Source organism: Pteronotus mesoamericanus, unplaced genomic scaffold, assembly GCF_021234165.1.
Source record: "Pteronotus mesoamericanus isolate MK-2021 breed Mesoamerican mustached bat unplaced genomic scaffold, CSHL_Meso_final contig_58, whole genome shotgun sequence".
In the NCBI taxonomy this organism is placed as follows: Eukaryota; Metazoa; Chordata; class Mammalia; order Chiroptera; family Mormoopidae; genus Pteronotus; species Pteronotus mesoamericanus.
This window is the reverse complement of record NW_026555205.1, coordinates 9,455,505-9,482,547: the sequence shown is the minus strand read 5'-3', so window position 1 is coordinate 9,482,547 and position 27,043 is coordinate 9,455,505. Positions and strand designations below refer to the sequence as shown.

The window sequence follows — 27,043 nt, the reverse complement described above, 5'->3', positions numbered from 1 at the left end:
ATACATTTGTTTCTAGAATACTCATTTCATTTCATTGATCTACTTGATTATTTCTGTGCAGGTATCATAATTGCTGAGACTTTATAATGTATTTAATTTTTTTTAAATTTTTCATAATGGTTCTTGACATTTAAAAAATAAATAGCCCTGGCTGGTGTGGCTCAGTGGATTGAGCACCAGCCTGTGGACCAAAGGGTTGCTGGTTTGATTCCCAGTCCAGGGCACATGCCTGGGTTGCGGGTCAGGTCCCCAGCAGGGGGCCCATGATATGCAACCACACATTGATGTTTCTCTCCATCTCCTTCTCCCTCCCTTCCCATCTCTAAAAATAAAATAAATAAAATCTTTAAAAAATAAATAAATAAAATCAATCTGCATTTTAAAAAAAGAAAGAAGGAACTCCTACCTTTTGCAACAACATAGATGGAACTGGAGAATATTATGCCAAGCGAAAAAAGGCAGTCGGTGAAAGACAAATATCATATAATCTCACCTATAAGTGGAATCTATTCAACAAAATAAACCATAGACAAGGAAACATGGAGCAGACTTAAAGTGACCAAAGGGGATGGGGAAGGAGGACAATGGTATGAAGAATGAGAAGGGACTAGACAAAGAACATATATGAATGACTCATGGACATGGATAACAGAATGGGAATGGACTGTGGGATAGGGGGGCAGGTTGGGATGGGAGGAGGAGGGAAAAGGGGGAAAAATTGAGACAACTGTAATAGAATAAACATGATTCAAAAATTAAAAAATTAAAAAAAATACGGCAAAAAAGAGTTCTTAGATGTAACACCAAAAGCACAACCCATAAAATGAAAACCAGCCTTCAGATCAAGACAGAAGGAGGACAGCCACATGTCCTGTCAAGGCGATGGGGAAAATGCAAAAGCTCCATTCTCATCTTATTTCTGTGGAAGTCACGGTACCCCAAGGTAACTGAGCACAGAAGGACAGGTGAGCCTCCTGCTTGGTCATCCCATTAATGTGCCAGAAATGTGGCATTAGGGACCGTGGCAGAACTCACCCTAATGTGTCTCTCCTTAATGCTGGTAGTGATATTTATCCCTTATAAAAAAGTCATAATCCTAAAAAAAGAAGTAAATGAAATAATAAAAAAAATGCTTCAAAAGATCAATGAATCCACGAATTTGTTCTTTAAAAATATAAACAAGACTGACAAACTTTTAACTAGACTCATGAAGAAAAAAATAGAGGACCCAAATAAATAAAATAAAAAAAATGAAAGTGGAGAAATTACAATTGACACAAATAAATACAAAAGATTGTATGAAAATATGAATAACTATATACCAAAAAACTGGGTAGCCTGGATGAAACGGATCAATTCCTAGAAACACACTATTTTCTAAAACTAAATTAGGAAGAATCAGATAATTTGAATAGACAGATTACACCTAGTGAAATTGAAGCAGTAATCAAAAAGTTCCCAACAAACAAAAGCCCTGGACCGAATGGTTTCACAGGAGAATATTACCAAACATTTCGAGAAGAACTAACACCTCTTCTTCTGAAACCATTTCATAAAATTGAAGAGGAGGGACGTCTCCCAGACTCGTTTTATGAGGCCAGCATTATGCTAATTGAAAAACCAGATAAAGATACTACAAAGAAAGAAAATTATAGGCCAATATCCCTGATGAACATAGACTCTAAAATCCTCAACAAAATATTAGCAAACCAAATACAGCAATGCATCAAAAAGATCATACACCATGATCAAGTGGGATTTATTCTGGGAATGCAAGGTTGGCACCACAATCAAAAATCAATGAATGTGATTCATATAAACAAAATGAAGGATAAAAAACGTATGATCATATCAGTAGATGCAGAAAAAACATTTGATAACATTCAGAACCCATTTATGATATAAACTCTCAGCAAAGCTGGATTAGAGAGAACCTACCTAAACTTAATAAAGAGCATATGTGACAAACCCACTGCCAGCATCATATTCAATGGGCAAAAACTACAAGGGTTTCCCACAAGATTGGGAACAAGACAAAGATGTCTGTTTTCACCTCTCTTATTCAATATAGTACTGGAAGTCCTAGCCACAGCAATGAGAAAGAAGAAGAAAAGCAAGACATCCATATTGAAAAGGAAAAAAATAAAATTGTCATTATTTGCAAATGACATGATACTGTACACAGCGAACCCCAAAGATCCCACCAGGAAACTACTAGAACTGATAAATGAATTCAGCAAAGTAGCAGAATACAAAATTAATATCCAGAAATCAGTTGCATTTTTATGTGTCAATAACTAACAGGGGTCAAAATTAAGAAAACAATCCCATTTTCAAAATAATTCCTTTAAAAATTCCTTTAAAAATAATAAATACCTTTAAAAATAATTTAATAAATTCCTTTATAATTCCTTATAAATTCCTTAATAAATTCCTTTAAAAATAATAAAATACCTAGAAGAAACCTAATCAAGGATTTAAAAATGTGTACTTTGAAAATTATAAGACACTGAAGAAACTGAAGAAGATACAAATAAGTGGGGGCAGATACCATGTTCATAGATAAGAGGACTTAACATCATTAAAATGTCCATACTACCCAAAACAATCTATATACTCAGCACATTTCCTATCAAGATTATAGTGATGTATTTTACAAAACTAGAACAAATATTTCAAAAATATATGGAACCAGAAAAGGTCCAGCATAGCAACAGTGATCCTGAAAAAGAAGAACAAATTTGGAGGAATCACACTACCTAACATCAAACTATAAGGCCATAATAATCAAAAAAGAATGGTACTGGCATAAAAACAGACACATAAATAATGGAGCAGAATAGAGAGCGCAGAAGTGCATGCATACCTTTATAGTCAATTAATGTTTGACAGAGCAAGGAAAAACATACAATAGGCTAAAAGCACTTTATTCAATAAATGGTGTGGGGAAAATTGGACAGATACATGCAGAAAAATGAAACTAAACCACCTTCTTACACCACAAACAAGAATAAATTCATAATAGATCAAAGATTAAATGTTAGACCCAAAACCATAAAAATCATAGAAGAAAACATAGGCAGCAAAATCTTGGACATTGCTCATAGCAATATTTTATCAGGTATATCTCTCCAGGCAAGGGAAATAAAAGAAAAAATAAATACATAGGGATACAGTAAACTAAAAGTCACAGAAAAGGAAATCATCAACAGAATAAAAAGACAACTCACTCAATATTCTCTCATTCAGATATTCACCAATACATCTGATAAAGTGTTAATATCCAAAATTCATAAAGAACTTCCAAAACTCAACATTATAAAAACAAACAACCCAATTAAAAAGTGGGCAAAGGACCTGAATAAACACTTTGCCAAAGGGCACATACAGATGGCCCATAGATGTATGAAAAGATGCTCAACGTCACTAATCATCAAGAAATGTAAATTAAAACCACCATGAAATATCATCTCATGCCTCTCAGAATGACGATCATCTATACATCAACAAACTGAAAGTGCTGGCAAGGATGTGGAGAAACGAGAGCCCTTTTGCAGTGTTGGTGGGAATGCAGATTGATGCAGCCACTGCGGAAAAGCTCTATGGAGATTCCTCCAAAAATTAAAAATGGATCTGCCTTTTGACACAGCTGTCTCACTTCTGAGACTATATCTGAAGAAACCCAAAACAGTAATTCAAAAGAACATAAGCACCCATATGTTCATTGCAGCATTATTTACAATCATCAAGATATGGAAGCGGCCCAAGTGTCCATCAGTAGGTAAGTGGATAAGACAACTATGGGACATTTACACAATGGAATTCTACTCAGCAGTAGAAAAGAAGAAAATTTTACCCTTTCTAGAAGTATGGATGGACTTGGAGAACATTATGCTAAGTGAAATAAGCCAGACAGAGAAAGACAAATACCATATGATCTCACTCATATGTGGCATCTAATGAACAAATTGAACTAACAAGGAAAATGAGGACAGGCTCATAGATGGAGAGCAGGATGACAGCTAAGGTTGGTGGGGGGAGGAGGTTAGGGGGTGGAAGGAGTGAGCAAAAAGGAAAAAGGACTCATGGATGATGAACAACAAGTGTGGTGATTGCTGGGGGCAGGGAGTATAAGGGGACCAAATAATAGTTGAAAAATATAATAAAGATTAAATTAAGAGAAAGAAGATTACCAGATCTGAAAATTTTTGGCTTCTCACTTTGCTAATTTATATCTAGATCTTGATATGTACCTTGTTATGTTTTAGGAACTATGAAAAGACATATGGAGAGGTAAGCTTCATAGCAGGCTTGTGCTAGTTCAGCAGGTGTTAAAACCAACTGAAGCCACAAAGTAATTTGTTTTCATTACTGATCAGCAACTATTGCTGAATAAATTGAAAATGTGAAATCATTGCTCATTTAGTTGGATGAAATGAAAAATTTTCTGAAGGTGAGGAGATAAAGTGAAAATGAAAACTATTATCTTTTGTTTCTAGTACCTCAGTTTACTTGAAATGGGATGGAACAGAAATTTCTATGTGTTAATAAGAAGTAATTCAAGTTCACACTCTGAAGATCTTATTATCCTGCAAATAAGAGCTACATTTTTCTAAAGCTCTCTCTTCTTTTTATGGAGGCTCACAGAATGGAATCATTTCAAGAACTGGAGAGTTAGTTTGTAATATAGCCTTGTTTTCCTTTCACTAGATGTGTAATAGGAGCAGCCCCTATATTTTACCTTGAAATAAAATACAGAGTAATATTGGAGAATTGAGGTACAGAATTTTGCAGGGCCTCAGGCTCATCATAGTCGAAGACAAAAAATGTCAGTGGACAGTATGAGAAGGAATGATGTATGCCAGTGTTGTGAATTGGAATAGTAGTGTTAATCAGTAAACCAGGATTCAGAGGTGGCCACTGGGTTCTATTTATTAATACAGGAAAATAAACTCAGGCATTTGTCAAAAACAAGGTTTGAGGGGGAGAAAGTCTTTCTAATTAATTCCTGAATCGCTTTCCCATTACTTCAGCATTCCTGGGGAATCCAACTTGTAAAGTCCCATTGGTTAGTGAATAATTATATTGCATCCACTTTCCCTTAGAAGTGCTTAAGGACTCTTGCTTTGTATTCCTTGCAGGTGAAAGCCCAGCTTCTGTGGTTGTTAATGCCTCTGCAGGATTATTTTCACTAAAGATGGAAACACTGGAGTCTGAATTGACCTGCCCAATCTGCCTAGAGTTGTTTGAAGACCCCCTTCTGCTCCCTTGTGCTCATAGCCTCTGCTTCAGCTGTGCCCATCGCATCTTGGTCTCCAGCTGCAGCTCTGGTGAACCCATTGAACCCATTACTGCTTTCCAGTGCCCTACATGCAGGTATGTTATCTCGCTGAACCACCGGGGCCTGGATGGCCTCAAGAGGAATGTAACTCTGCAGAACATTATTGACCGCTTCCAGAAGGCTTCAGTCAGTGGGCCTAATTCCCCAAGTGAGAGCCGCCGGGAGAGGACTTACAGGCCCAGCACCACCATGTCTAGTGAGCGAATTGCTTGCCAGTTCTGTGAACAGGACCCACCAAGGGATGCAGTGAAAACATGCATCACCTGTGAGGTCTCCTACTGTGACCGTTGCCTGCGGGCTACACACCCCAACAAGAAACCTTTCACTAGCCACCGCCTGGTGGAACCAGTGCCAGACACACATCTTCGAGGGATCACCTGCCTGGACCATGAGAATGAGAAAGTGAACATGTATTGTGTGTCTGATGACCAGTTGATCTGTGCCTTATGCAAACTGGTGGGGCGTCACCGAGACCATCAGGTTGCATCACTGAATGATCGATTTGAGAAACTCAAGGTAAGGGATCTGGGAAATATCTCTTATATAACTTTGTCTCTTTATACAATTATATATTTAGCAAGTTCTCTAATAAAATGGGTCACTTTTAAAAATATGGCAAATTAATTAATTCCACTTGTCATATAAGCCTTGTGAGGAATAACCTACTCACCTGCAAGCTTCCACTGGAACCTATTTCATCTATTGCATAAACCTGCTTGCATATGACCAATTCTGAGGAAGTTAGCCCATGGCCCACCACACCAGTAGTCCACTCAAGGAAACAGTAACTTCTTTCCTCTTTAAGTGACATATTGCACACTGCATATCTTTGTGCTGATTTGCATATTTATGTGTATAGCCATGGGAAGGTTGGGTATATCTCTGTGTAGGTATGGGTGGAGGTGTCTGAGTATATCTCCATAGGTGAGATATTTTTATGGAGGATGGTAGTGTATGTTTGCATACTCAGTACTCTAAAAAAAAAGTTTGGCACTGGCTGCTACAAATGCCCATCAAGCTCTTGACATGGGGCTAACTCTAAGCCTGCTTTAAAAAACAAAAGGAAATAAAATTAAAATTAAAAATATCAAAACAAAACAAATGAAACTTCAGGGTACCATGAAATCAGGAGGAATGATTAAATACCTGAAATAAACATTTAAACTGAAGGCCATAAATATTCAATCCAGTATTAGATTTTGTGCCAGTGTTCATTTTTGTGGTTTATGGACTGAAGCACTTGTTTGCAGTCCCCGCCTTAGAAGTTCCTAGTCTTTCATTTGTGGTCAGTAGGCAGTTTTCTGAAGTTGTTGGGCCATATAATATTTATGTGCAATTCTAAGCACCTATTATTAAAGCCCTGTTACTTCATGTTGATGTTTAAATGTCAGATCCAACAAATTGTTTTATTCCGATTGCCTGCCTGATGTGTGATTTACCTTCTCTTAAAAAGGGAGCAACTTAGAAATTTTAGAAACATAGAATGTCTAAATGAGTAAGATTACCATTGCTAAATAGGGCCTGAATAAATAAGCCAAGCTCTAAGGAAGATCTAGATAGAATGGAAGGAGGTCAAGAGTGGGTAGAGAATTTCTTCTTGCCATACTCTGGAACAATCTATGTAACTTAGGTAAAATTTATGATGTTGGTGAGGACAGCAATACTCAGAATAGGATAAATATGTTCTTCCATAATTTGTGGCAAGCAATATTGACAGTAGTCACACTGAAAATGCTTTGTGCCTTTTTTATTGTTATTTACATCTAATGTTTATAAATTTGTACAAAGTTCAATGTTTTTGTTGATTTCATTCAAGGTAATATTCTCATTCATATCAAGACTGCAGAGAAGAATAATCTTATTGACTTCCATTCTTAGAATCATAAGAAATTAGGCTTTGATCTTGCTCTAGTTGAAGCCCTACACTTTAAAATGGTATAAACTGAAAGTCTGATAGATTAAGCAATTTGGTCAAAGTCACAAAATTGAAACTGGAGCTCAGCTTCTAGATTGTGAATTAAGGATCCTTCCTACTGCAACCTGCTGCCACTTTATTTTAGACCTAAGTTTTACCCCATGAAATGTATTTGAATCGAAACATTATCCTCCAGCAATTGCACATTCTTTGGGTCACAGATAAATCATTAACAGCATCAAGGAAAGGACAAATTATATAAACTTACAGCTTCATAATGGCAAGAGATGGGAGTGGTTTTGCAGGAAGAGTCGGGTATATGGAGAGGATGAAACAATCTCTGCCAAATATTTGCAGGTGTTGGAACTACAATAAGGCATTGGCCTTGAGAACTACTCCAAACAAAAAAAATCTATATCCATATGTACTATTGAGATAACAAAAGACTGGGTAGAATAAACCTGTAACTACAGAACTTCAGCTTTTTAAAAATATCCAAAAACACGAAAATATTGGATAATTGATTAGATATTTGGCATAATGCAGCTATGGCCCTTGTCTTTAGGGATGGATGAAGCACAAAAATATTTTACAAAAAGATACTTTAGTTTATAACTAATCAGTAAAATTTGGAGAATGAAAGGCCAGATTTTGAATTGTTCCCTTTAAGTTTTTAAGGAAATGTGCAGAAAAGTCTGATTATTAATTAAGTGGAAACTTTTTTTTTGCTCATTTTTGGATTGGAAAGTGGAAACATATGAATCATTACAAACCGTGAGGTTTGTTATATTGTCTGGAACATCTTGGACTTTGGGGAGGGAGAGGGAGGTGCTGCTTGTGTGTGTGTGTGTATGTGTGGAGGTCACTTTGGTTTGATGCCAAGTGTGAAAGGATATTAGTTCTCCATATAAAGCAGAGAGAAAATCTGACTTTCAGTGTCACATATACTCTCCTTCTTTAAAGTTAATTTTAATTTAGAGAAGCATCTAGGATTATCCCCTTAATCTGCTTGATTCTTCCCCAAGAAGAAAGGAGAATGCTGGCTGTCAGAAGATATGGAGGGGGATGGCCTTGAGCATACTCCCCTGGCCCTGAGGAAACCACAGCAGTTCTATCACAGAAGTGGAAGAATGATAGGTTTGACTTTCTGGTCAGTAACTGATACGGTGTTTATTTGTATTTTTTGGTTCTGAAGCTTCATTATTGGAGTTTATAACTTTCCTTTGTAAAAATGTCCCTGATTAGGATTACTGGTATCTAATACTTATTTGTTCAACAAAGAATAAACAAACCATTATATAATATATATATAATAATATATATTATATATATAATAATATATATAATATATATATATATAATAGCTGCAAGGCCAGAATAACCAGAAGCTACTCTGTCTTCTTAACATGTAGTCAAAGTGGATTATAGGGTTTGGGATACTTAGCATAGCTTATTATCCTTATTTAGTTATCCAGTCTACTTACATGTCCTTTGGAAGACTACTAGTGGTTTAATTAATTCTCCAGTTTGAAAGAATAACTGTGTTCATGACAGTTACTATAGTAGTAAGACCTATCAAAGTAGTTATATTTTCTATTACCTATCTTTTTACTTACTAGTCCAAGTATACAAATTAGTTCATTATATGTGCTGTCTTTCTATAAAACAGTTTCACATTTTAGAGTTTTCATTGTCATATGAGTTTCTCCCCTTAGAAAATACTGATATTTTTGTATTAATAAGTGTTGACTTTATAAAAAGATGGTGACATATCTCAGCTTTATGTTATAAGTCCTGTATATCTTGGTCCTCATGCTGCCCTTCTCTTTTCCCCGCTATGACTTTCAAACATGCTACCTTCATCTACCCAGGGTAGCCTTCTAACTGTCTGCTAAACATACCATTCCCTTTTCCAACTCTGAAATTTCACTTTCACTAATGCTCTTCTTTTGTCCTGCTTAGGAATTTGACCTATTCTTTAGTGCTCAGTTGAAAACCCACAAGGCCACTCAGCATACTCCAGCAATACCATAAATCCTTTGAGGTCAGGCACAATGTCTTTTATTTATTCAATATCCTCCTAGTGTCTAGCACACATAGTCTATGCTCAAGAAGTCCAAATGATTAAATCTTTGTAATGGATTTGCAGGATGTATACCAGCCTCCCTGGCTTGCTTTGGTGCTCATCTTATAAGGTATAAATCTGTCGTGCCATTATGAATACTTCAGAAATCTAAAAAACAATCTCCTTTGAACTACTGATAATGTTAAAAACCAGAGTGTTGGCAAAAATATGACATGTCCTCAATTTTAAGTGCCTATTCATTTTCATTGCTGGATTTTCCAACTGCCTAACCCTATGTTGACATCTGTATAAATCAGATGTGATTATTATAATTCTCTTTGAGAGTGATGTCTTCCATGCCCTCAGCCTGCCAAAAATATAGGTGATGAAAACCAGGGAGAATAGAGGAATTTCCAGAAAGGAATAAACAAACACATTTTCTTTTTCTCATTACATTTCCATAAATTCATTACTACAAAAAATTCTTAAATGCAGTCACATTTACACATCAGGGATCTCGTTGTTATAAAATATTACCTGGTACTAGGATTAGCTTTTTTTTATGGGAAAGTAAAACATGCACGTGCACACACACACAGGAAGAGAGAGTGAGAGAGAGCTGAAGATTGCTAGACAAAGAAGGAAGATATGATGAGACTTGGAGAATGTTAAAAGGAAAGCTACACTGAGAATTAAAAGGTTGGAAAAATATGATATTCTAGAACCTTATCATAGTTGGTTGCTTGTCCTTCTTCCTACTCAGTCACTCTGTCATCTACCCACCTATTCTCAATCAGCCACTGCTTTCTCACAGGCATTTGTCTAATTACCCACTTGACACCCACTTCTGTCAGCCAAGACAGATACCCTTTCAATTTACCTACAAATGGGCACTTGACTGTTTTTGAACCAGTATGAATATAAATATAAGAGAAAGAAAGAGATATACCTTTATGAGACTGACTTGAGAGGGTATATTTGCATATACATGATGTGTCAATATACAAAGGTGTGTGTTTCTGCATGTATGAGTGGCTGAGAATGACTCTGTGTCTGTGTGTCTATGTGTATCTATAAATGTGTGTCACTGTGTGGAGGAGGATATAATGTTTGTGTTAATTTTCTGTGTGTGTATCTGTACATAAGTTGGATATGAGAGAACACTGAATGCAAGGCAAGTTTTCTGTGGCCATCCTAGGGAGGTTAGGACCTATTATTATACTAAAGATCTCCCTAATAAATGAGCAAGTTCATATATCCTCATGATAAGAAAAAGTCTCCAGTAGAAACTGGGGCTGGTTACTATAGGTGGGGGAACAAAAAATAAAGTTGTTTCTTGCTTTCACTCACTTAGGTACTGAGTCACAGTAACTAAATATAACAAGAGCAAAGAATTTGAGTTCAGATTTGCACTCTCTAAGGTATGGTGGTAGATGGGAGGATGAGGTTGGGGGTAATATCTGTAATGGGGTGTCTTAGCAAAATCAGCCTTCAACTCACAATTGTAAAATCATTATTTCTTTAGATTTGGCTTCTCTGTGGTTTCTTAATTATTTAGGACTTAGTCCTTATTACATATAATATGTATAAATCTTTACATGTTTTGCTTGTATATGGGGATAAAAATGCATTATATTTCATCTCCACTCAAACTGTGTGCTAAGGCTCATTTGAACCTCTGTTCTTTTCCCTCTAATAATTATATTGATTCTCTGGCTCTGTTCTCATGTAGTATTAACAGGGTCCTGAGTTGGAAGATGATTTCTATTATTTCTTAGGTTCAACAGCAAATTTAGCAAGTAGATACTCCAATTATCTGTGCTCTTATCTTTCTGTTTTTATGTCACTTCTTTTGTTCTAAGCCTTCTCCATCAGCACCTGAAAGGAGCTAACGATTGTCAGTCTGAGAACAGTTTACAAAGTGTTGACTCAGAGATTGGTCTTGGGTGGATGGAAATCCTGTGTTATCATTGGATAAAATAACATATTGCAGAAATATAATATTAGTGAGAAAATATTAAGGAAACAAGAATTATTGAGCCAAAAGAAGTGAAGTTTAAAGGGAAAGGTGATAATGACATTCAAGTTCATAAAGGTTTAATATAATGATTTAATATTGTGTTCTTTATCTCCTGCAAAGATAGAGCAGGCAATAAATTAAATTGTAGTACTAGGGATGTAAGCCAGGATTTCATTCATTCATTTACAAAAAAAATAGTGAACGCTCATTTTGTTCACTGAACACTTAAAATGTTCAAGTAATTGTAGAAGGAGCTGGGGACACAGAAAATAAGGCACAGTTCCTGCCCTCAGGTGCTCTGAGCTTAGTAAGTAAGGGAGATAGATACATACACTGAAAATTCTAATTCAGTATAGTAAGTGTCTTGGTGGAGGTTTTCACAAATACTCTGAAGCACAAAGAAGGAGTCAGGGGAAGGAACTCACAGAGCTCAGAAACAGGGAATTATGAATGGATTCGTTGGAGAAGAGAGCAAAGTGTAGAAAGATTGTGAAGAAAGAATTGAGAGGACCTGGTGAATGATTATAGTGGTTATAGACAATGGAGAGAAAGAATTTTTAAAGTGGTCTTTGAGTGGATGTCTTCAATAATGATGGTATCAGGGACAAAAATGGGGAAATTGGGAAGGGGCTAGCAGTTTTGGTGGAATGACTTGACTTTAGATTTGAGTTTGATGTGATTGTGAGTCATTCACTATTCACTCATTTATCATACTTTTACTGAACACTTATTAGATACCAAGCGCCAGAAGAGATGCAGGGGTTACAATTATAAAGACACCATAGTGCCAACCTTAGTGGAGTTCTCAGCTTAGTGTGGGGAGACAGACAAATAAGGACACAGTTACAAGACAGTGTGGTGAGTGCTATGACAGCAGAAGCACAGGAAGGCTGTGAGAGAGCCTATGAGGGATATCAAAATAGACTTTGGGTGGGCTTTTGGCCCCTCCCCCATTGGGAGAAAGGGCTACAGTAAGGGACAGGGAGTGCTCTAGTGAAGGTAAAAGAGCTTGTTCAAATATCTGGGGGAGAGAAAGCATGGGGTACTCTTAGAAATGAAAAGGCGAATGTTCTAGGAGTTAAAATTTAGACCTTTATGGTGGTTGAAAGATCAAAGCTAGAGAATTAAATTTGGTGTCTTTAGTGTGGAGATAAAGCTATGCAGTGGTGAACTAAATGAGAGCACTTCATTGAGCCTTGTGGCACACAAATGGTCTAGAAGTTCAGCATGAAAGAAGAGCAAGAGGAGGATGTATATGAGAGGCAGGGACTGAAGAAGAATAGTGCAAGTGAAATATAATTTTGAGGCCTCCAGGAAAGTAGGATTGGCTTTGACTCACTATTCTAATTGTTATCTAAATAAACACTGGATTTAGGATTTTAGTACAGATTTTCATTTAGAACATTCAAATGTAATAATTTACATGTATAAGCTAGAGATTTAACAATGTTAATGCATCTGAAGAGAGAGGAAAGAAAAACACACACAATGGATTGTGTAGCATTTCTGATAAGGTAACTGGGGAAGTATGGGTGTTTGTTGGATGATTTTAGAAAGTTCTGAAAAGAAGAGGAATGGCCACCAGTTTCACCTCGCTTGAGGACCAGTCTGTGTATCTCTAACTAACCTCAGGCAGAGTAGATCTTATATATACAATATATCATCCTGGGACTTAGCTTCTGTCTGTGTAGCAGCAAATAAATGTGTGGGGAAGGAATAAACTCTAGCATAAAGGTAATGGGCTTCCATTTGTGGAACAGATGCTGTGTCCTGCTGTTTAAAGGCTATATGTGATTAATACATAAATGTGACAGACTGAAGCAAAAGCAAAGTAAGTATTTTAAGACAAGCAGTTAAAAAAAAGACAAGCAGTTTAGAATGCGACCCCTAAAATGGTGCTAAGGTTTTGGTTTGCAGCTTGTGGAAGAGCTGGAAACATCTGTGAGCAGACAGGATATCAAAAAAGAATATGTTGAAGAATAGTAATGGGGCCACTGGCTTGGGTTATTTTTAAAAATGAAATTATCTTCTGTCAATTAAGGCTCAGGTTTGGAATGAATTCACAGTTTCTCTACCTTCCTTTCTCTCCCTGCACCCCCAAGTTTCAATTCCCACTTCACAACAGTTGGGATTTTGTCTAGGTTTAGAAAACATCTCCCATATACCTTTTATTTATTTAGTTTTAAAAATCAGCTCTGGTGGGATTTGACCCCTTGCACCTTTTAGAAAGCAAGAGTGCATACAGGTGCTCAGTGGCAATACTACATGTTTTGATAAGACATGTAGTATTTTAGGCTTCAAGACTTGCTGTTTCAGGTAAGTGTCTGTAAGTGTGCTCATATTGTTTGTATACATGTGCCTTCATGGAGCATGACAAATGGAGATCATGGTCAAGTGTGTGTCATCAGGGGAATTGCTCTGGCTTTAAGGAAGAGCTGGTGTTTTGATGTATAGTTAGGTTTCTTGAGGGAGCCAGTGAGAAAGTAACCAGACATAACCTGTGTCCAGGAAACTGGAAAAAAAAACCCTCGGCAATTACTTGAGAGGTTTAGAGAAGTTGTTTCTTTTAATGGGATGCTGTCTAGAAGAATAGCCTTGCCTGGTTTACTCAGAAGTAGCAAAACATTTTCCTCTTTAGCAAGGGCATAAAGAAGACAAAGAGGCTAAGTCTGTATGACATAAATGAAGTGGAACTTGGGTAAAAATGTCATCGGTGTAAGAGACTGCCAATTTAGCTAACTTGGGCCTTGTAAAATCTCAATTATACAAATAAACCTAATCTCAATTTGTGCTGTTTAGACACATGTACAATTTTGTGAGAGCTCTAATGATACAATCATCTAAAGCGGAAGATATTCTCATAGTTTCATATCTAAAATGGCTTCTCTAATCTTCATACACGAGAAACACAGGCAGACTCAGAGGTAACCTCCTGCAGCAGGAAATGCGAGCTTCATCCTGCTCCCCGTGCCAACCTCCTGTCTCTGTTTCCTCCCAGCAGATATCTCCATTCCAATCCCTACCACTTTGGCTTTCTCTCACTGTCATGCTTCAGCTATTCTTAGAAAACTGCACTAACCAGGCTTACACAGAGAGAACCTGGCCCAGTCATTAACTGGAATGCAGAAGAAAAAGAGCAAAGTAAACCAATTTTTTTCAAAACCAAACAAAGCAATAAAGACATGTTTAGTTTTATACAAAATTGCATATATACACATGTGTGTATACATACGTACATATACACATATCCTCTTTGTTTATTTAGCCAGAGTATAGACATGATAATTACTTGGCCAAATCTGTAAAACCTAGAGTGGCCCAGAATATCTAGTTCTAATTTATTTGTCAGGGTTGGACATAAGAAGTAAGGGTAAGGAAAGAGACTGCAAAATTGCTTCACTTCTTCCCTTCCCTGTGCATATGTTCATTACTGAGAATCAATTCCAGTTTTAGAGGAAGCATTAGTGTGAATAGCAAGTTAGTAAGTAAATACCTGGTATTTTCCTCAAATTATCTCTCATAATGTAAGAAAACAGTGGCAAAAAGTCATCAACAGATGGTGTTTTATTAACCAAAGATTTATTTTTCAAAGCATTTTCATATTAATTAAGTCAGGTTGAAATTGAAGTCATTTTGTCAGTTCTAGTTGTGTGTTGTTCAAATGTGCTGGCTTTCTGCAAATTGTTCGGGAGCACAGAACAAAATAACCATTTGACATAAATTTGTGATGGTAACCCAAGGTCCATAGTCTGATCAGACCCTAATTGTGTGTTCAGCCATGATTTTTGTTTTCAGTGGCTTTACAGAAGCTGTAAGTCTCAGTTCTGGGTCATAAATGAGGAACACATAGCAGGGACCTAAGATATCAGTTTCATGACAAGTGTTGCAACAGGTTGGATGTACTTGTTAGAAAACCTCCCCATGGCATCTTATGTTTGAATGGAAACATATTACAGTTTGAAACACAGATTTCTAATATTATATCTGCTCTAAGTTCATCAGTCTACATTATGTTTACTTAATATGTCAGTATAACCATTCTTGATACATGGGGTTCACATTGATCTAGGAATCTGGACCACTCTGCAAGAGGAAATCACAAACTGATTGGGTTCATTACTAATACATACTCTCTAACTTAAGGTGGACATTTTCACCAAACTACAGCTCTATCATATTCATCTTATGGTCAAACTTTTTAAAAGGAGTCCAGACTTGAAGCCTCCGCTTTATCCATACTAACCCTGTACAGTTTGACATCTGCTTCCAAAACTCTACTGAAACTCATTTTTCAAAGATCACCAGTGACCTCTAATTACCAAGTCCAGCTTCCTTTCTTGCAGTCTCTATATATATGGCAGTGACAAATCCTTTACTGATATAAGCTTTTCTCAATTATCACCTTAGCTTAGCTCAGACCTGCATTCCCAACTGCCTTGAAGAATGCAGCTTCCTCCTAACCAGTGTCCCTGTCCTCAGACTTTCCTGTTTCAGTCTGCCCCACATATTGCTGGTAGGTTAATTTCATAATTGCAGCCCTGATTATATCATTATCTTGCTCAAAAGCCCTTGGTAACTCCTCACTACTTAAAGAAATAGGCACAAACTCCTCACTTAGGCATTCAAGACCTTCATAACAGAGCCTTGATCTCCATTTCTAGGCTTTCCCTCCTCCACTATTCTTTTGTATTCTTTGTTCCAGCCAGACTCAGAGTCTTTTGAAGTCTGGCATCTCCATGGGCTATTCCTTAGTGCCAAAGAAGGGAAACTGAGATATGATGCAAAATTTTGATGAATACCAAACTTAATATACCATTTTTCCTAAACAAATCTACTGATAAATATAAAATGTTATCAATAACAATAACAACAAAAATAACCAGAAGAAAGTATGGAATACTGTAGCAAAGCTGTGAATGAAGGCTACAGTCCTGGGTTCCAGCCCTAGCTTTGCCATATACTAATTATATGACTGTGCAAAAACACTTTACCCCCACTCTAAAGCTCAGTTTTCTCATCTGCAAAATGCTAACATCTCCTACTTAATGGGTTTTTATGATTATTCAATTATATATATGAAAATGTCTAGCATAATGTCTGGCAAGTAGTAATCATTCAATATAGTTTTCTTAGTCTGCTCATCTGTAAAAGAAAACAATACATGTAATCCCTATGTCACAGGATTATTATGAGGGCAAAATGAAATATTGATTGTGAAATACTTAAAAAGGTTAAAAATATTACAGAAAACATTAAATTGTATTAATGTCATTAAAGTCCTACATCCACAAAGTCATGAATGTCAACTTTTTATTAAGTGGCACCAAGATTACTTAAGCCTATCACATGGGCACAATTATTCTTTGAAATAGTATATTTGCCAGCCGACTGATTTCTACATGGTACTGATTCACAAGCTCATTGGATGTATGTTTTTTTCCCCCTCTTTCCCTTTTCCATCTTGCTTCATACTCTGCAATGACAGCAAACTCTGGAGATGAACCTTACCAACCTGGTTAAGCGTAACAGCGAACTAGAAACTCAAATGGCCAAGCTCATACAAATCTGCCAGCAGGTTGAGGTATGTAACAGAAATATTTGTGATTTCTTCAGAGGACCTGTATAGATTCTTTGTGTGTGTGTGTGTGGGGGGGAGCTTGAGTCAGTTTGTTTATTTATTTATTTACTTACTGAATCTCTTCACCTTTTTCACTCAGCCTCCCAGCCTGCTCAACTCTGACAGCTGACAGTCTTTTCTTAGTGTCTATGAGTCTGTTCCTGTTTTGTTTGTTAGTTTATTTTGTTTATTTGATTCCACATATGAGTGAAATCATATGGTACTTGTCTTTCTCTGACTGGCTTCTTTAACTTAGCATAATGTTCTCCAGGTCCATCCATGCTGTTGCAAAAGGTAAGAGTTTCTTTTTTTATGGCCAAGAAGTATTACATTGTGTAAATGTACCATAGCTTTTTTATTCACCCATCTACTAATGGGCATTTGGGCTGCTTCCACATCTTCACTATTGTGAACAACAACGCTGCAAAGAACATGGGGGTGCATATATTCTTTTGAATTAGTGTTTTGGCATTATTTGTATATATTTCCAGAAGTGGAATCGGTGGCGGTGGGGGGGGGGGGTTGAGATTTGTCAGAATGTAGCTCAGCCATTTGGAATGAAGGACTGACTGGTAATTCTATGAAGTCTCATACCTTTAGGATGCTTGTGTTCCAAGATAGGTATTGTTAACCAAAAATAGGTAGGCAGTGGTGATAAGTTGTTGAGACAACAATGCAAGAGGCAATCCCCTCTCCTTTCTAAATAACAGGCAGTATGAGAATCTGATATAAAGTGTGTTTCTTCCTTCATCAAACTAGATATTATAGCTGCTTGAAGAGATTGTTGTGATGCCATAGAGAAGTTGGGAATCTGGGTCCTCATCGTAGGGTGAGGCTTGCTCAGTGCAGTACTGTTTGTGCGACAATATTATCAGGAGTGCTTCTCCTCTTCCTAGCCTCTTCTGTCTTTTTCCCCATCCTCCTTACCTTGTCCTCACTCATCACTTTTCCACTTATTCTTGTCATCAACAAATGATGTCTATGTTAAAGCTGTGAATTATAAAGTGTTACACAAGTACACAGTTTTAAAAAAATGTTACATCAAATCTCAAAGCACAGCTTACAAAAGGAGTCAAACTCTTCTTAAGTGGATGGAATAAAAGGAAGGTATTATTTCTTTTTCTCTTGAGCATGAAACCTTAGCTGTGGCATTTGGTTTTCCATTGATTTTGTTGGAAAGCTGATGGTAGTGCTTAAAGTATAAACAAAATCAGGTAAAATATTATAGAACTCCATGTGGGTCAGATAAAAGTGTTTCTAACTCTGTATATTGTACAATCCGATAGTCTAGTTCTAATCTTACTTGTATGACAAAGAAATGTAATGGTTCCAGTTTTATTTTAATCAATCAAAAGATTTTATTATGATCTCATCCCTTAAACCCACCTGGGGATTCCTATTTAAGGGAGTGTAGAGAATCTTGTAAGACAAAGAATCTTATTTTATGGGCAATCACTCATGGTTGTTTGGATTTCTTAAAGTATTGGGCTACTTTTTTTTTGTACTTTTTTACTGAATTTATTGGGGTGATATTGGTTAATAAAATTATAGAAGTTTCAGGTGTATCATTCTATAATACATCATCTGTACATTGTATTATGTGTTTATCACTCCAAGTCAAGACTCCTTCCACCAATATTTATCGCTCCTATACCCTCTTATATCTCCACCCACCTAACTTTTCCTCTGGAAATCCCCATACTGGTGTCTGTGTCTTTTTTTTTTTTCCGCTTAATCCCTTCACCTTTCTCAGTCAGCCCTGCAATGCCCCTCCCCTGTGATAGATGTCAGTCTCTTCTCTACAAATGAGTATGCTTCTATTACGTTTGTTAGTTTATTTTGTTCATTAGATTCCACATATGAGTGAAATAATATGGCATTTGCATTTCTTGGACTGGCTTATTTCACATAGCGTAATGCTCTCCAGGTCCATCCATGCTGTCACAAAGTTTAAGATTTCCTTCTTTTTTATGGCAAGTAGTATTCTGTTATGTATATGTACCACAGTTTTTCTACCCACTCATCTACTGATGGACACGTGGGCTGCTTCCAAATCTTGGCTATTGTAGATAATGCTGCAATGAACATGGGGTGCATACATACTTTCAAAGTAGTTGTATGAGATTTCTTCAGCTATATTCCCAGAACTGGAATGATTAGGTAATGAGACAGTTCCATTTTTAATTTTTTGAGGTAACTCCATAGAACTTTTCCACAGTGGCTGCACCAATATGCATTCCCACCAATAGTGCATGAGGGTTCCTTTTTCTCCACATTCTTGCCAACACTTGTTTGCTGATTTATTAGTGATAGCCATTCTGACAAGTGTGAGATGATATCTCATTGTGGTTTTAGTTTGATTTCCTTGATGATTACTAATGTTGAGCATCTTTTCATATATCTATTTGTCATCTGTATCTTGGATTGTTTTTTTGTGTGTGTTGAGTTTTATAAGTTTCTTATAAATTTTGTATATTAACCCCTTATCAGATATATCTTTGGCGAATATGTTCTCCTATTCAGTGGGCTGTCTTTTAATTTTGTTGATGGTTTTCCACGTTGTGCAAAAAAATTTAGTTTGATGTTTTCCCAATTGTTTATTTTTTATATTCTTTCCCTTGCCTGAGGTGATATATCAGAAAAAAAAATATTGCTATGAGAAATGTCCAAGATTTTTACTGTCTATGTTTTCTTCTAGGATTCTTATGATTTTGTGTCTAACATTTAAATCTTTAATCCATTTTTAGTTTATTCTTGTGTATGATTTAGGAAGGTGGTCTAGTTTCATTTTTTCCACATATTTGTCCAATATTCCCAATATAATTTATTGAATAGGCTGTTCTTACCCCATTGTATGTTTTGCTGCCTTTGTCAAGTATTAATTGATCATAGAGGCATGGGTTAACTTCTGGGCTCTCTATTCTGTTCCATTGATCTATATGTCTGTTTTTATGCCAGTACCATGATGTTTTGATAACTATGGCATTATAGTATAGTTTGATATCAGGTGGCATGATTCCTCCAACTTTGTACTTTTTTTCCAAGATCGCCATGCTATTTAGGGTCTTTTGTGGTTCCATATATATTTTTGGAATATTAGTTCTAGTTCTGTGAAATACACCATTGATATCTTGATGAAAATTACATTGAACCTATAGATTACTTTGGGTAGTATGGATATTTAAATGATGTGAATTCTTCCTATCCATGAACATGGCATATGCTTCCACTTATTTGTGTCTTCTTCAGTTTTTTTCTTCAGTATCATAATCTTTTTGAGTACAAGTCTTTTACATCCATGGTTAAATTTATTCCCAGGTATTTTATTTTATTTTTTAAATTTATTTATTTTTAGAGAGGGTAAGGGACAAGAAAGAGAGGGAGAGAAACATGAAAGTGTGGTTGCCTCTCGCACACCCCCTACTGGGGACCTGGCCTGCAACCCAGGCATGTGCCTTGATGGGGAATTGAACTGGTGACCCTGTGGTTGGCAGGCCGGCACTAAATCCACTGAGCCACACCAGCGAGGGTGGTATTTTATTTTTTGATGCAATTATATATGAGATTGTTTTCTTAGTTTCCTATTCTGATAGTTCATTATTGGTGTATAAAAATGAAACTGATTTATGGATATCTATTTGATATCCCTCTGCTTTCCTGAATTTATCAGTACTAGTACTCTTTTATGGAATCTTTAGGGTTCTCTATATACAGTATCATGTCATCTGCAAATAATTACAGTTTTACTTCTTCCTTTCCAATTTGAATGACATATTTCTCCTTGTCTGATTGCTGTGGCTACAACTTCTAGTACAATGTTGAATTAGAGTGGTGAAAGCAGACATCCCTGTCTTGTTCCTGATCTTAAGGGAAACATTTGTGAATTTTTCCTATTGACTATAATGTTGGCTATGGGTTTGTCATATGTGGCCTTTATTACATTGAGGTATGTTCCCTCTATTCTCAATGTGATAGGAGTTTTTATCATAAGTGGGTACTGGGTGTTATCAAATGTTTTTTCTGCATCTATTAATATGATCATGTGGTTTTTATCCTTCATTTCGTTTATGTGGTATGTCACGTTTATTGATTTGCAGATATTGTACCAACCTTCCTTCCCCAGAATAAATCTCACTTGATCATGGTGTATGATCTTTTTAATGTATTGCTGGTTCCAGTTTACTAATATTTTGTTGATTTTGTTGTGTCTTTGTTCATCAGGGATATTGGCCTGTAATTTTCTTTGTAGTGTATTTATCTGGTTTTGGAATTAGGATAAATCCGGCCTTGAAAAATTATCTTGGGAGTCTTTCCTCCTCCTGAATTTTTTGGACTAGTTTGAGAAAGGTAATTGTTAATTTTTCATGAGATGTTTTGTAAAATTCACCTGTGAAGCCATCCAGTCCAAAACTTTTGTTTGTTGGGAGTTTTTTTTTTTTGTTTGTTTGTTTTTGTTTTTTTCAATTACTGCTTCAGTCTCACTAATCGTAATCTGTCTGTCCAGATTCTCTGATTCTTGTGGGTTCAGTTTTGGAAGATTGTATGTTTCTAGGAATTTATACTTTTTATTCAGATTGTCCAATATGTTGGCATATAGTTCCTCATAATATATTTTTTACAATCTCTTGTATTTTTGTGATGTCAGTTTTTACTTCTCTTTCATTTCTGATTTTATTTATTTGCATCCTTTCTGTTTTTCTTTCTTGTAGAGTCTGGTTAAAGGTTTATCAATCTTGTTTATCTTTTCAAAGAACCAGCTCTTGGTTTCATCAATCCTTTGTATTATTTTTAGACTCTATTTTGTTTATTTCTGTTGTGATCTTTATCATTTCCTTTCTTCTACTCATTTTGGGCTTTGTTTGTTGTTCCATTTAGTGTAAAGTTAGGTTGTTTATTTTAGATTTTTCTTGTTTCTTGAGGTAGTCCTGTAATGCTATGTATTTCCCTCTTAGGACTGTTTTCACTGTGTCCAATATGTTTGTGGTTGCTGTGTTTTCATTTTTATTTGTTTCAAGATATCTTTTTAAATTTTTTATTATTTTTATATTTTATTGTTGATGCTATTACAGTTATTCCACTTTTTCTTCCTTTCCCACCTCCACCCAGCCTGCCACCCACTTCCATAATCAATCTTATCACTATTGTTCATGTCTGTGCATCCTTCATATATGTTCTTCTACTAATTCCTTCACCTTCTTTCAATCAGCTCCCACCCCCTCTCTCCCCTCTTACAGCTATTAGTCTATTACCTGATTTCATGCCTCTGGTTCCATTTTGCTCATTAATTTATTTTGTTAATTAGATTCCTCATATAAGTGAGATCATATGGTATTTGTCTTTCACTGAGTGGCTTATTTCACTTAGCATAATGTTCTCCAGTTCCATCCATTCTTTTGTAAAAGGTAGGAACTCCTTTCTTTCTTTCTCTTGCATAGTATTCCATTGTGTAGATGTACCACAGCTTTTTTATCAACTCATCTACTGATGGGCACTTAGGCTGTTTCCAAATCTTAGCTATTGTAAATAGCACTGCTATGAACATGTGGGTGCATAAATTCTTTTGAATTGGTGTTTCAGGATTCATTGGGTATATTCCCACAGCAAAATCGCTGGATCAAAAGGCAGTTCCACTTTTAGTTTTTTGAGGAAATTAAATACTTTTTACCATAGTGGTTGTACCAGTCTGCATTCCCACCAACAGTGTACTCAGGTTCCCTTTTCTCCACATCCTTGCCAGCACTTGTTGTTTGTTCATTTATTAATGATAGCCATTTTAGCAGCTGTGAATACCTCATTGTGGTTTTAATTTGCATTTCTCTGAAGGCTAGTGACATTGAGTATTTTTTCATGTCTATGGGCCAGCTGAATGTCCTCTTTGGAAAAGTGTCAATTTAGGTCCTTTATCCATTTTTAATTGGATTATAATTCTTCCTGCTGTTGAGTCATGTTAGTTCTTTAAAAAAAAACATTTTATTTATTTATTTTTAGGGAGAGGGAAAAGGAGGGAGAAAGAGAGGGAGAAGAACATAGATTGGTTACCCCTTGCATGCCCCCAACTGGTGACCTGACCTGCAACCGAGCCATGTGCCCCAATCAGGAATTGAACCAGCAACCCTTTGGTTCTCAGGCCGATGCTCAATCCACTGAACTACACCAGCCAGGGCCATACTAGCTCTTTATATATTTTGGAGATTAAACCCTTGTCTGATTTATCGTTGGCAAAAATGTTCTCCTGTACAATTGGTTCCCTTTTCATTTTGATAATGGTTTCTAATGGAATTTTTTTTTAATTTGATATAGTCCTATTTGTTTATTTTTCCCCTTTAATCCCTTGCTCTAAGAGATATATCAACAAAAATATTGCTGCATGAAATATCTAAAATTTTACTCCTTATGTCTTCCTCTAGGATTTTTTTGGTATCATGACTTTATTTAAGTCTTTTATCCATTTTGAGTTTATTCTGGTGTACGGTGTATGATTGTGGTCTAGTTTCATTCTTTTTACATGTCCAAGTCTAGTTTCCCAACACCATTTATTGAAGAAACTGTTTTTACTCCATTGTATGCTCTTGCCTTTTTCTGTCAAATATTAATTGACCATAGAGACATGGGTTTATTTCTGGGCTCTCAATTATGTTCCATTGATCTGTGTGTCAGTTCTTATGCCTGTATCAGAGTGCTTTGATTACAGTGGCCTTATAGTATGGTATAGTTTGATATCAGTTATTGCGATCCCTCCAACTTCGTTCTTCCTTCTCAAAATTGCTGAGGCTATTCAGGGTCTTTTTTGTTACCATATAAACTTTGGAATATTTGTTCTATATCTGTGAAATGTGCCATTGGTATCTTAATAGGAATTATGTTGGTCTTTAGATTGCTTTGGGTAGTATGGACATTTTAATGATGTTCATTCTTCCAATACATGAGCACAGTTTATAATTCCACTTATTTGTATCTTCCTCAATTTCTTTTTTCGGTGCCCTATAATTTTCTGAGCACAAGTCTTTTACCTACTTGGTTAAATTTATTCCTATGCACTTTTTTCTTTTTTTACTATTACTATTACTATTGTTTTGAGGTATCTTTTGATTTCTTCCTTGATTTCATTTTTAACTTATTCAGCACTTAGTAACACATTATTTTTCCTCCATATATTTGCATATTTTTCTGGGGTTTTTTTGTGATTGATTTTTAGTTTCATACATCATGGTCAGAGAAGGTGCAGGATGTGATTTCAGTCTTCTTAAATTTATTGAGACTTGTTCTCTGTCATAACATGTGTTTTATCCTAGAAAATGTTCCATGTGCATTTGAAAAGAATGTACTACTTTGGTGTGAAATGCTCTGATGATATCAATTAAATAAATCTCTGACTAAGTGTGCCATTTAAGGCTGTTGTTACCTTGTTGATTTACTGTCTGGACATCTATCCCTTGATGTTAATGAGGTTTTGAAATCTACCACTATGTAACTATTACTGTCGATCTTTTCCTTTTTATCTGTCAAGATTTGCTGTACATATTTAGGTACTTTTATGTTGGGTACAGAAATGTTTACAAGAATTATATCCTCTTTTTGAATTGCTCCCTTTCTCATTATGCAGTGCCCTTTTTTGTCTCTTACTATATAGCCTTTATTTTAAAATCTACTTGGTCGGGTATAAGTAATACTACCCCAGCTCATTTTTAATTCAAACTTGTGTGCAATATATTTTCCACCCTTTAATTTTAGTCTTTTTGTATCTTTCATTCTATGGGGTATCTCTTGTAGACAGTATATGTATAGGTCTTGTTTTCATATCTGTTCAGCTACCCTATGTCTTTTGATTGGAGCTTTTAACACATTTACATTTAAAGATATTATTGATAGGTACATATTTATTGGCATTTTATTCTTTTAGTTATGTCCCTTTTCCCCTTTTCTTTTTCTTCTTCTTTTTAAAGAAGACCCTTTGACATTGTAGTCCTGGTTTGGTGGTAAAGAACTCCTTTAGTTTTTTCTTTTCTGGGAAGCTCTTTATTTCTCCTTGAATTGTAACAGATATCCTTTCTGGGTAAAGTAGTATTGGTTTTAGGCCCTTGCTTTTCATTACTTTGAATATTTCACACCACCAATCCTTTCTGGCCAGAAATGTTTCTGTTGAGAAATCAGCTGACAGTCTTATGGGAGCTCCCTGGTAGGCAACTGTCTCTTGCAGCTTTTAAGTTTCTCTCTTTGTCCTTAACCTTTGCCATTTTAATTATGATGTGTCTTGATGTGGGCCTCTTTGGGTCCATCTTGTTCATGACTTTCTGTGCTTCCTGGACTTGTGAGACTTTTTCCTTTACCAGGTTAGGGAAGTTTTTGGTCATTATTTCTTCAAATATGTTCTAAATCACTTGCTCTCTCCTTCCTTCTGGCACCCCTATTATGCAGATACTGTTATGTTTCATGTTGTCCAAAAAATCTCCTAAATTATCCTCATTTCAAAAATTTTTTTTGTTGCTCTTAATTGGTGTATTTTTGTATCTTGTCTTCCAAATCTTTGATTCACTCCTCTACTTCATCCAATGTACTGTTTATTCCTTCTAGTGTATTCTTCATTTCAGATACTGTATTCTTTATTTCTGACTGGTCATTTTTTTATAGTGTCTATGTCTTTTTTTTTTCATGTTTTTGAGCATCCTTATAACCAATGCTTTCAATTCTATATCTGGTAAATTGTTAACCACCATTTCATTTAGCTATTTCTTCTGGACATTTCTCCTGTTCTTTCATTTGGGACTTGTTTTTTGTGTCTTCCCATTTTTGCTGCCTTTTTTGTTTGCTTCTATCTGTTAGGTAGATATGCTATGACTCCTAATCTTAGTAGTTTGGCTTTATGTAATAGGTGTCTTGTGGGGCCCAGTGGTGCTGTCTCCTTGATCACCTGAGCTCGGAACTCTAAGAATGCCCGTTTTGTGTTATGTGGGCCTTTCTTTGGTAATTGAGTCTTGATTTCTTATTATTTTATTTTATTTTATTTTATTTTAACTCATGTTTATTCTATTGCAGTTGTCTCAAATTTCCCACTTTGCCCTCCTCCACCCATCCTACCCTCAACCCCTGCTCCAACAGTCAATTCCCACACTGTTGTCCATGTCCATGGGTCATTCATACATGTTCTTTGTCTAGTCCCTTCCCCTGCTTTCCACCATTGTCCTATTTTTGAACATATTCCAGTTATAGGTGAGATCATATGATATTTCTCTTTCACTGACTGTCTTTTCACTTAGCATAATATTCTCCAGTTCCATCCATGTTGTGGCAAAAGGTAGGATTTCCTTCTTTATTTTCCTTTTAATGCAGGTTGGTTTTATTTATTTACTTTTTTAAATGTTAAAATCCATTATAAAATATTAAAAATTTTAAATCCATTATAAAGTCTCAGCAATTAAAACATAACACCAGCACAGAAATCATCAAGATCAATGAAACAAAATTAGCATTCTAGAAACAAACATATATATCTGACTAATCAATTGGAAAGATAGGCTTATTCAACCAATAAGGTGCATGGACTGCTATGACTTGAAATACAACAAATACAGAGCCCTATTTCACACATTCTACAAAAAATATTCAGGTTAGTTAAAAATCAACATGTAAAATCTAAGGAGTTTTAGGAGAAAATATAAACTAATATTTTTCTTACCCTGAAGTAACATATTCAAACCCAGAAGATATAAAGTAAAATCTTGACAATATGACTATATTAAACATTTAAGGCTATACAATAATATACGTATAAAAAAGTTAAAGGACAACTAGTAGAATAGGAAAGTATTTGTGATACATCTTAAAAAGGGTTAATGGGTTTTTTTAGGGAAATAACTCTGCAAACATTTAGTCAAAAAATGGATAAAGAACACCAAAATGTCATTTAAAGCTTTTCAAATATAATAGAAATAGGCAAGAAATACAAAAACAGGTTTAGTTTAAACAAATAATAAAGTAACAATTAAAATAACACATCATTGTCACAATCAGATTAATAACTATTAAAAATATTGGTAATATCAAGTATTGGTGACTGAAAGGAACTGGGTATTCATAGATCCTTTTTC

At 35.7% G+C, this 27,043-nt stretch overlaps 1 protein-coding gene across 2 annotated transcripts in view; it reads left to right on the top strand.

The window, feature by feature from the left end:
- The window catches only part of MID2 (midline 2), a 191,609-nt gene that overhangs the window by 30,891 nt on the left and 133,675 nt on the right, over window positions 1-27,043 (top strand). For both annotated transcript variants that reach the window (XM_054580381.1, XM_054580379.1), the window contains exons 2-3: window positions 5,142-5,857; window positions 16,827-16,922. In XM_054580381.1, coding sequence (XP_054436356.1) covers window positions 5,198-5,857; window positions 16,827-16,922 — 756 coding nt within the window. In that variant the 5' untranslated portion in view covers window positions 5,142-5,197. The remainder of the gene's footprint in view (window positions 1-5,141; window positions 5,858-16,826; window positions 16,923-27,043) is intronic.